Raw genomic sequence first — 11,354 nt, forward strand, 5'->3', positions numbered from 1 at the left:
AAAACGAGGATCGTTATTAGATCAGCTGCGCATACAGATAGACGGACAAGCCTTCCTGCTAACCACATTGGCAAAGAGGAGGGAACCGTTGCGTTATCACTTTTTCGGTGTACAGCCGTCTACCGTGCGGACGATTCATTCAGCGGTGTAGAGCAAGATTTCGAAAGAATTACGAACGCTCTCGCACTTGGGAGATGTGTTCGAACAGCTGACTAGTTAACCATAACCGCGGGACTATTTCAACTCTACGAGTGGAACGAGTTTCCATCGAAAAAAAATCTGTATGGAAAACTGTATGGAAACAAAAAGGTGTATTATTATTATAGAGCAAGGTGCGAGTCTTTAAAAAAAAAGGAACGTTAAGCTCTACCCGCTGTACGGGTTTCTGCTGCGTTGTAGTTCGTTGGATTTTTTTGTTGTTAGCCATTAACCTCGGTGGCCAAAGAACCTACTATGTCAACGGCATAAAGCCACTTCATTCAACGTACGTATTTTGCTAATTATCGATGAGCAAAGGAAGGCTTGAGGTTTGTTAAAAAGAAACAAATGTACGAGGGATTAAAAATCAACGAGTAGAAACCGACGGGAGCTGTCTGTGTTGAATTTTTCAACGACGATTATCTAAGTGCCACTACTTTGTTTCCATCAGTTATTCATAACCCTGGAAACGGCAATGTGTTAATATTTGCAGCAAGAACTTTATAAGAAGACAAGTACTAACGTCAGGAAAGCGGTCGCGTGTAGGATGCTGCGACGTGAAAGTGATGATCGGATTCGACAGGTAAGAACAACGACAGGCTGAAAATTCGCTTGCAGATCGTTGCCTGTTTGTTCAGTCACAATGGCACGCTTCTTCGAAATAAAAGGCCCCAAAAAAATGTGTTAGTTAGATAAATTATCGAAATTCATATTATTAGCCAAACGGTAATTAGAAATGCTTTTAAACATACAAATGTTTATTAGATTGATGAGTTCAGTAGACTATCCGTTTATCATTTACTTCACATATATTTCTATTTTATATGAAATAGCGGTAAGCGGAAAAATGATATTATATAACTATACCAAGAGTGCGAGGTCAGTAAGCATAGTCTAAAAACTCTGTAGTAAATCGTGTCAGCTTGATGCACGTATACTAGACTCAATCTTGTTTACAAGTGAAATGTTGTTTTCATCCTGTGCGTCGTACTTCCAGGGTTCTTATTAACAGACACAGTAAACCAGCACAAGGAACGAAAACAAATCGAAACAAATATATTTAAAAATAATTCTTACTGCACTAGTTAAACGTTAAACGATAGTACCGACCTCATAGCGTTTAGCGCTTATCAGCGTTGCAACTGCTTTAGAGCTGCCCGTGAGTCGATTACGCTAATCCTAACAAACTGACTGTTTTGCAGAGGCGTTAACTTTATTCACTGACCCATACGATTTACATTAGTACTGTTCTTCCAAATAAAAGGCGTGTATTGTTGATAGTTTATTATTTCACCATCTTCCGCATGATACCATTAAAGGATGTAGAACAATTAGCTTTAGCTTTAATAATAGACGGAACGCGATTTTCTAGTTAAGTTCGGCATAGCATGCCATGCTACAGGTGGACTGATGTCATCTGTCGAGGTCCATGACCATCGCACATCTACCTTCTTAGGTCGCTTTTCAAGGCGAAGTATTCACAACTTTTTACAATTTTGAACTTGAAAAGCACTACCTAAGCGTATAACGTCATTTATTAGAATTACTGCTCCAGTTATTACATAACGACTCACCTGAAGCTGGTTAAGTAATTTTACTTCGAGGTGGTTGTTATCGCTCCGTCGATTTTCATGACGTTTCGAGGACAAAAATGTGTCCTTTTTTTTTTTTCTCATTGTTTGCATGTTTTCGTTATGTTGTGACCTCGGCTTTGAACACTCATTATTAAAAAAACTACGTTCAAAAAGGAATTCTTATATGATACTACGTTCGCAATTTTCATATTATCATTGCGTTCAAGTTTTGGTCAGGGCAATCAGTTTATCTAAAGGTTGAGCTGAAGCCTAGTGATTCGTATTTTACTTTTGTTGTTACCAATTGTTATTTATCAGCGTATCAGCAACACAATATATTCTAGAACCCGAATTTGAGAAGCACCGACAGAATTGGTCATACGAGAGCCAGATGAGTTCTCAACCTTCGACCAAATCGGCAGCCGATGATGCGGTCAAATTAAGATTGATCAAAAGGTCTCAACCAATTCCGTCTGAATGGTAAGAATCTATTTAATTTCCTATTATTAAATGGCACTGTCTAATTGTTATCAAGAAATACCGCATCTACCGCAAAAAAGACCATCTAAAGACCGACAGTCTAAAGTGTTATCTCTAACTAAAATACCATGATGGCTGATGTCCTTTCATACGCAGTTTTCCCTCTATTGCCTGGATCTTTTTAACGAAACCGCACGTTTTTGATGGCCGGTTAGCAGGAGGTGACATACTCGTGTGTCAGCAAGATTCATCGCAGCAAAGAGGTGCCCGAGTCACATTATCACACGTTTATTATAGAAGATATCGATTGAGAAAAAGATAAAACATAATGCCATTTCAGAGGATCGAGTGAAATCGATCCACTGCTTACATAAACTAGAATGATATCATTCACTTTAAAGTCATGAAAAACCTCATAAAAAATTCTGCTCCACTAGGGTTAGCCAACTGACAGCTAACTAATGTTGTTTTTGTTGCAGTGCCTGTATCAGCATCGGTCCCACAGTTGTCTCAAAATGACATCTTACGGCTACGTAGGATATTGGTGCCGAAAAATCATCGAAGGTAATTTCGTCATTTGGTCTATAGCAATTTTTTTTTAGTTTCTTTAATAGTTTTCTAATAAGCATTTGGACCTAAATAGAATTTCAACGTTCAAGGGAGTGCATGAAATATTTAGTTCTCTTGGCATTCCTTTATTATTGAAGATCTATGTCATGCCCCTGCCCCAAATGTCAATATATACGAAGCTGTCATCGATGCTACCAGCCAAATCAGTTTTGGCGAGCAATGAAGTATACCTTCGAGTAAACGTACGAGGTCAAAAACATCACATGCTGCCGAATTAACAATGGGTCACTAACAAAAAATGATAATAAATACCTCTCTATTCTAACAAGAGTCGATGCGAATCTATACATTGCAGTGATTTGGGGCCGGTTTCGAATGATTGATTTTTAACGGACAGCTGAACAGATTTTCAGGCGTATATGAGGAATGCCGACTTCAGTTGCATGAGTTATCGATATTTACGGAACGATCGGCGGATGATCAAGGGAGCAATCTTGAACCCGTCGTACGCGGTCCATTCAAATTCGTCCTTCGTTTCGATGATAACGATAAATGGTATGTCCGTTAATTTCACTTTTTAGAGCTAGTGTATAATTAGATAATGATGACGTCTATGACAACGATCAAAAGTGAGCCTACAAGCAAATTTCTCATTTAATAACTTGTACATAATAGAAATTGTGATATGCACTGTTTTGTGTACATATCACATTAGAATTATATGACATGTGGTCGTCCGCGTTAAATTAGCCGTCATGAATATCGCATGCTACCTATTAGAGGTACCTCACTTATATGTTTTTGCTCCACGTGACAACAAATGCTATATTGATGTACGACTTATTTAGAGAAAATTGTCCGGTTAAATTTTCAGCGTGTCACTGTCAACTTCTTCCGATCCATGTCCCCGATTGACAACAAAATTATTCGATCGTATTGAGCGATGGGCGCATGGCGTAGTCCGCCAAGACAAACAGATACAGGTGTGAGCCGTTCCTAACCCACCACCAGCAAAGTATTACATTTTCTATGCCACTGTTCGTACTACTTTGGCAGTCTACCTATAAATATGTAACCTATTAAAATGATCAGCTCCGTTAGGGCACCTAAAGGAGGCAAATAAGTTTGGCAGCACCACTTATTATAACTATGGCATGAAACTCAGTAAGAAAGCAGACGAGGGATATGAAAGCGGTGAAGTGCAGTAAGACAAGCGGATGTGTTAAGTCGAATAGAAAGTAATAACTAGTCGTTAAGCTGGCTTCTGTTTCTTTTAATGCTTGAGATAAACCACGTCTACGACTGAAAATGATCTCCTTGGCCCATTATGTCCTGCCTTTATTGTTCTGTCATCACGCGTATTCTTTGGCGAAGGAAGGAGGCACCCATGTAGATGATGGATTTATAAATTTATTTTCCAATTTCGGCCTTTCGTTTTGCGTTGCGCCGCCGCCAGCTGCGTTATCATATTGATGATCTATTAGATATTCGTAGGCCTCTAAAGGTACACGAGATATAGCGATGTTATTCAGCAAGACTATTTTGCGATTCGTTTCACCTGTCGAAAGTCTTGTTTGATAATTTGTTGACCCAGCCTGATCTCTAGTTGCCTCTGTAAAGCCTCACACGTGCTTATCCTCGTCTCCGGTTCACCTTTTACAGTCGAGAAATAGTGAAAAACGCGGTGTCGATTATTAAGGCTGCTCCATAGGTGTCAAGCAAGGGATACAGGGGAAAAAGAAGGCACCAGTGCAAGAATAACTAAATCGCTACCGTCTACTAAATCTAAAACACTTCCTCAAGAGCTGTTATCCCTATATCGCAAAGATGATTTGTTTCATTCGAATGCTTATTATCATGACCTTCCTTTAGGTTGCATCACTTGGACTGGTCAGTGTCGAGAGATATAGCCGCATCTATTGGGACCTCAAGCTGAAATATGGCCCAGAATTAATAAAGGTTAGATATTCTCTGGTACTCGTTGTTAACCTGTTCAGTAAACTGTGAAAGGATACGTTCTTTCTAATGCTAGTTTTTTATGCACAACAAACTCATAAGAACCTAAAATGTAAGTCGCCTTTTCAAATAGGTCAATAATTTTTAAATATTTGCGGTTAAATTAACTGTATTTGCAAGATTGCCATTGGGTGCTTTCCAGATTTGGCCGGAAAAGACGGATCCGTTGAAATTCGTGTTCGAGGACTTAGCCATCGCCAGTTACCTCATAGTAAGTTTCGTTATCCGGATTAAATAATCATTTCGATTGCTGTTTAATGATATGCTTTATCATAAAATAGAGGTACTTTAGTTTTGGTAACTTAACTAAATGTCTTCTATCGCTCGATTGAAGATAAGCAAGAAGAAAACACCCAACCATATAGCCCTACTTATTGTTAGATAATTCATTTGCAGGCGCTTTGGGATCCAGAAGACGACGGTCGAAAAACGTCATTTGTCGACATAGGTTGTGGGAATGGGCTGCTTGTCTACATCCTCATCCTCGAAGGGGTAAGTCAATGCTGTCGTCACTGTTTGTAATTACTTATTAGCCAATCTATGTGTAGCTGTTATGTTAAATTATTAAATATTAAATTACGTAATCAATGGAGGTACATTTTATCGTTTTCTCAATGAAAGCCTATCAGCTAACTGCATAGTTACAGGCAACATATTCCATAAACGACCAAATTTTTTTCCCACTAAATATCGACTGCCTTAGCTTTTAGCAAAATTGTCATTACACATAGAGTTTAATAATAATAATAATAATCAATTTTAGGACTTTTCATTCTCTTAAAGTAAAAAAATTTTAACCGAAACGGTTATTTTTGCATGTATCAAAACATTATTTCGAATAGCACATGGGGCTTGGGATTGACGTACGTAAACGCCGTATATGGTCGCTTTACCCGCCCAAGGTTAGCGATTTTCTCCGTGAAGAACCCGTAACACCTCAAAGCAGATTTGATGCCGAGTGGTGGATTGGAAACCATTCTGACGAACTGACCCCGTGGATACCGCTGCTCGCGTCTATGTAAGCTTTTTTTGAGCGGCTCTATTGGTTAGTCATAGTTATATATGATTATGCTTGCAATGGTTCCCCAAGATTTTTGAAGGTGTTTGTCCTCTCCATTAATTACCCATATGAAACTTTACAGAACCACTAAGACATCCACATAATTATGTTGCTTTAATAGTAACTAACATACTGGATACTGGATGGATACCATGTATACTGGATACAAATACAGTATACATGGAACCTATTTGTTTCGTTCAATAACAATGACGTTCCTTTTACAGGTCGAGTTCGACAGCAAAGGTATTCCTCCTCCCGTGTTGTCCTTACGGGCTGTATGGCAAATATCAACGAACTAAACCTGATCTTAGCCAGTATCAAAGCTATCTTATCCATCTAAAAGAAGACTTTCTGCCCAAATGCGGTTTCAAGGTTCGCATTGATAAAATTAGGATTCCCTCAACCAAGCGAGTAAGTTGCCGTGGCGACAACGTGATGGGAAATAATGATCTTTCATGATTATTACGAAATGAAATGAAAAAGTCACAAATTAACTTATAAACCATTTGGTTCAATTTACGCTTCTAAGGAAGGGCAGCTCAGGATCAAGCTGCACTTTATTAGCACACAGACTAAAAAAAATTGAGGAGTTCTTATATTATTTAACTTCTTTTTCACTCGTTAAGATTTGTATGGTGTTATCTGAACGCCTGGATGAGCCCAGAGATCAAGTCATAGCCAGGCTCCGGCATCGTCTCGAAAAAGAAAAGCCAGTCACAGACTTTGTACCTCGCGCCAAGGAAATTCCGGTAGGATGCTGTAATAATGATTCCAGGAGCCACAAGTTACTAGCAGGAAATCATTCGAGTATAGTTAGGTTATTACTCGTTTAAGATATCATGTGTTAAACTTAGAAAAAAACGAAAATTATACCATTCTATGACTTACAACATGTCTTTAGGTTCGCAACTGTACCCAGACAGATAGGAGTCTTACTGATAGAATCGTGCACAGGGTGGCAATTCATCTACTAACCTTGCCTGATAAAGAGCAATCTGAAGGGTACGTTTAGCACTGCGCCTTCTTGTTTCCAATTTACTTTAAATTGCACTTTTTTTTTGCCAAACAACTGGTTAACTATAGATGCTACATCCTTATTTGAATGCAATTTTAAAGCGCGTATGTGACTAGGAAGATCTCGGAACTGCCATGAGCACGATGCAAGAAGGCTTTATACCATCCACATGTTTCCCTTTTATTGCCTCTAAACCTAAAACTATGCTATAAAACGAGTTCCGCACGAGATCTTGCACAAAGTTTTTTTAATTGATTCTTTAATTTACCGTTTAGTTGTGATATTCGGAGCACGGTAGTAATCAGCTTTCTTTCTAAGTGCGGCTTCAATGCATTGGCATATTATAACCGTTTTCGCTAATGCTGTGGTACGACTGGAAAGGGGAAATTCCGAGCTCAGCCACTCTATTAACTTTCTCCAATGTGGTTCCACATACACTCTGTTTAAGAGTTCATGAAGAGAAGGTTTACTTTTCATTTAGTCCACAATAAAATGTTTTTCCTTTTCAGTTTCAATTTAGGGGGACAGTTGAGTCTAGCGGAAGTAATTGCATTGGTTAATAAAAGAGAACGGTCCCTTCTCAAATCACAGTGCGGTGGTATTCAAACGCTTCTCAAAAATAACTATCACGTTTTTCAAGGTAGGGCAAACATTCTGCTTCGCTTGTATGCTTGAAAGCCCTTTTTTGAGTTCTAGGTTCATTATCAAAGTTTTCGTAGGTTATTTTTGCCGAGCACCCGTTCAGTTAAGTTGAAATAGAAAATTCTCTGCTGTGCGTGAAACCACCCAATCTAAAAAAGCGTGCAGAATAACGGGCCTTTCTCTTATATATTTACAAATCGGTAATCAATAGGACATTTATTATAATGACAATACTCAACTACGTAATGCATTTAGTACGCAGTGAAGACTATAAGCAAACAGTTCGAAATTAAATTTTTAGATTTGCCGAACGAGAGCGTCGTTATTATGCGACTTACCATTAACATTTCTTATGTGAATCCTCGCATAGGCCCTCTGTTATTCAACAATTTGTACCTGTTGTCTTAATTTAAGTTAAAAACGGAGCAGTACGATTGAAGATTCCTGAAGAACAAAAACCCAATGCCCAGCGCTCGGTTCGTCAACGGAGGGCATGCTGGTTCGATTCCAACCACCCACAGGGATGTCCTTTGGAGCAAGCAAAATGCCGATTTTCTCACCGAGATAAATTTAATACATAAAATATACAATCAAATTGTACACGCCGTTATTTTTCCTTTTTTCTTCTTTAATCTGGAATTATTTGCAATTTTTTTTCAGTCAATAGACTATTGAAAAAAGCCTAAAATCTGATACCAGCAATGTGCAAATTATATGAAAAGATTGAAATTCTGACTGCAGACTTCGCTACTACCACTATGGATCCTATCTTATTCCCCTCTCTTGGCTTCAAAATATTAGCTTTATTCCTCGACTGGCAAATTCCTATGATTTAATTAATATCATTACGTTGGTTTCATAATGATTATGGTATATACTATATTGCTTTGTCTGTTATCCTCAAAATATCTAAAAAAGTAGGAAGTTGTATCGTTGAATTATAATTGCATTCTAATTTTTCACAATATTTCTCTCCTTAGTTCAGACGAACCTGTACCTAGATTAAGTAGGTCCCAACGTACACAGGCTAGCTTTGAAAATGGTACTTCAAGTTTGCTTTGAAGCCATTGAAAGCGTTGAAAAAAAAGCTTCGTAAACGTTTTCTTCACCCAGGTGGTTCGGGAAGGTCAGTCGTACTGAAGTCAGTAACAGGTTTTATGAGATTACTAAAAGACTGTTATTTCAAGAATTTTTTCTCAACTCAAGAAGAGCTCTATTACGATCTTCAGATCAATAATAAGTATACTTGCCGAAACGGAATATGAATCTTTAGGTAAAGAAGTCCGTACACTGAAATTACAACCGTCACGAAAAATATCAACTGCAAACCCAGCAGAAGTTCCGCTCTGCGGTATTTCTACCCAAGTTTGTTAGTTAACCGTGGAAGTTCTGAGTCAACGATGCTGCTAACGATGTAACTAATACTGAGGCACACGTTGTTCCTTTACTTCATTACGCGTTAGCTGCTATAGCAATAGTTTCTGTTTTGACTTGTGTGTGCAATAAATGATTCAAAAGTTTCTATGCAAGTTGTGTTCCACAAACGAGCGAAAAACTGAGCTTCCATTAATATATATTGGTTAATTGCTACCAATGACCATTATTCCTTCACTAAGCGTTGTAAAAGTATAGAACAAATGTGCTTTCGTCAGCCCTTTTTTGCTGTAAATGAATGAATAGGTAATGTTACAATGTCTGATGCTATTTAACAAAGAAAAAATGTACAAGGTTTCACAGATCGGGTCGCAAAATTTGACACCTAATCTGTACCTAATGAAGAGCAGGGTGTGAGAAACACAATAGACAGAAGGTTTAATGGGTCAGCTTACTTGGGTTTTGTTTAAACCGCGTGCTATGGGTGGCTGGGTCCTAGTGCACTTGTCTGGGGCTTCTTCAACAGACCTAGGAAATTTCATGACAACCATTCGCCAACGCTGAACGTTGATCCACCGACGACCATGGCAACGTACTACATGAGATGAGCATCAGCACCATTACTTGTTCAATAAAATGTAATCTCTAGTTTAGAGAACCATATACTTTTCAGTATTTCATCTCAGTCGATTTGATTCGAAGGGTGTTTTGGACAAGCTATAAATGCTTTATTTTATCTATCATAATTACGATGAGATAACACGAGAAGTACATTTAATATCTATAACTATAATAATTGTATGACCCAATCGCAAGCGGTCAATGTTGTCATTGAATCTTTAAAACCTTACTAAAATCTACGCCGAAGTTGTCTGGGTGAAACAGATAGAAAAGATCAGACCAGATATCCCGAAGAGGGATCAAGTAAATGCATAATCTAAAAATCTCCCATTAGAGGCCCTGTAAACAGGTAGCGCATCATACATGCCTGCCCGTGCTTTTGTGCATCTTTGCCGTTCTGTCTAACTATTAGTTTATGAAACCTCACGAGCAGCACGTAAATTGCTATGTTAAGAAACACACAAATGGGTGCAAAAGATGTAAGCTTTCTTTATCCTACCGCTTCTATAGTAACACGTATTTAGTCTATTGCTGCACACAGGTTTTAAGTCCTGGGGAAAGATTTTGATATACGAGGTTACTTTAAGCCGCAACAACCAAAATTAAATTATCAAAGAATGTCTAATTAAAGAAAAGCTGTTTTTCATTCAAAAACAAACTACAGAAACGGATGCAACATACCGGGGAGGGTTCAATGTTGCCATGATGCCTAAATGGCTACCGGAACGTCCACTACTATCACTCTAGTCACCTATTAAGTTATTCTCGTAACTGTTGTGTCTCTTAGATTATTTTGAAGCCATAAACCTCCTACCACCTTATTAACCCCAAACGACAGAGATTTCAGTGGACAGTACCAAGTACTATGATGCCACAGGGATGGGGGGTTTAAAGCGTAAAATATATTTTTTCCTTTCGTAGTTGTTAATTGAATGTTCTAGAGTTTAATGTCGCAAACAACTGTATTTGGAATCGCTTATTATCACCAATTCGATTCAATGGCCGTGATTGGTATCATAGACATACATAACGTTCGAGAATCAGACGTTCTCCTGTATTTTATATACTTATGATTATAATGTATTGGACCGGGTATCGTAATCGTTATTGTGGTGTAACGTAAAATCCAGCCAAAGCAAAAGAGGATAAATATAATTTTCCTTGGCTGTATGGAAAATCTATCTATTAGATCTAAGCGTAAATATTATGCAGGCAATACAAATAGGCCTACAAAAAGAAACATAAGCATTGGTTTTTTCTAACAACTATCTCTGCCATCAGTGCTAGTTTACTGCTTTAGATAATTCATTAAAAGCTTATGGCCTAGCATCGGGCACCTGAAAAAAATCATTTTGTAAATATGGGATCCGTATATGGGTCCCTAATTAATAGGACTCGATTGCTGGTGGACTGTACATAATTCAAGCGGCGTGCTTCCTTGTGTAGATAGGACATGTGTACTTTGTGCCGCCCATTTTTTCTGAGGCTTGGGCAACGCGTTTACGTACGGTCGAACACCATCAGAGAAATGTCTGTTCAGCGTAGGTCAAGGAGTACGCAGTTCGACTCCGACAGGTGAACTTTATTCCGCAGAAAGCACTACCCACTAATTCTCAATTACTCTCTTACACGACACTTCAACGGCCCCGGCCATCTTCAAATATCCAGTCACTGGCCTTGCACACACAACGTTTAAGACATTCATTACCTGTAAACAATGGAATGGTGCTTATTTAGCCTCAAGGGGCAGTAAGCGTGTCTCTAGTGCGGTCGTTTTCTACAGCTCGCCGACATCTGCCGT

General features: G+C 38.5%; 1 protein-coding gene and 1 long non-coding RNA gene across 5 annotated transcripts; one reads left to right on the forward strand and one right to left on the reverse strand.

The window, feature by feature from the left end:
* Positions 1-236: 236 nt before the first annotated feature.
* LOC111267367 (putative tRNA (uracil-O(2)-)-methyltransferase) lies at positions 237-8,158 on the forward strand. Of its 2 annotated transcripts, XR_015313771.1 has the most exons (14): positions 255-781; positions 2,091-2,252; positions 2,409-2,515; positions 2,732-2,816; positions 3,228-3,377; positions 3,697-3,805; positions 4,695-4,781; positions 4,981-5,049; positions 5,235-5,330; positions 5,681-5,856; positions 6,126-6,312; positions 6,528-6,650; positions 7,426-7,556; positions 7,973-8,158. XR_015313771.1 is itself a non-coding variant. In XM_086971300.1 (13 exons), exons 1-13 carry the CDS (start codon positions 765-767, stop codon positions 7,994-7,996), a joined length of 1,392 nt encoding a protein of 463 aa, XP_086827426.1. In that variant the 5' UTR covers positions 237-764; the 3' UTR covers positions 7,997-8,158. The 2 variants fall into 2 exon arrangements, 1 of the variants encoding a protein (XP_086827426.1); XM_086971300.1 differs by lacking the exon at positions 7,426-7,556 and having other exon boundaries at positions 237-781.
* LOC147752537 (uncharacterized) lies at positions 3,995-11,153 on the reverse strand. Of its 3 annotated transcripts, XR_015313788.1 has the most exons (3): positions 11,062-11,153; positions 9,388-9,527; positions 3,995-4,475 (listed from the first exon to the last, which is right to left on the reverse strand). It is a non-coding gene; the product is annotated as an uncharacterized LOC147752537 (long non-coding RNA). The 3 variants fall into 3 exon arrangements; XR_015313790.1 differs by lacking the exons at positions 9,388-9,527; positions 11,062-11,153 and adding an exon at positions 10,970-11,058; XR_015313789.1 differs by lacking the exons at positions 3,995-4,475; positions 11,062-11,153 and adding an exon at positions 10,970-11,059 and having other exon boundaries at positions 8,169-9,527.
* Positions 11,154-11,354: the final 201 nt, after the last annotated feature.

Source organism: Varroa jacobsoni, unplaced genomic scaffold (assembly GCF_002532875.2).
Source record: "Varroa jacobsoni isolate VJ856 unplaced genomic scaffold, vjacob_1.0 scaffold_1177, whole genome shotgun sequence".
NCBI classification, from domain to species: domain Eukaryota; kingdom Metazoa; phylum Arthropoda; class Arachnida; order Mesostigmata; family Varroidae; genus Varroa; species Varroa jacobsoni.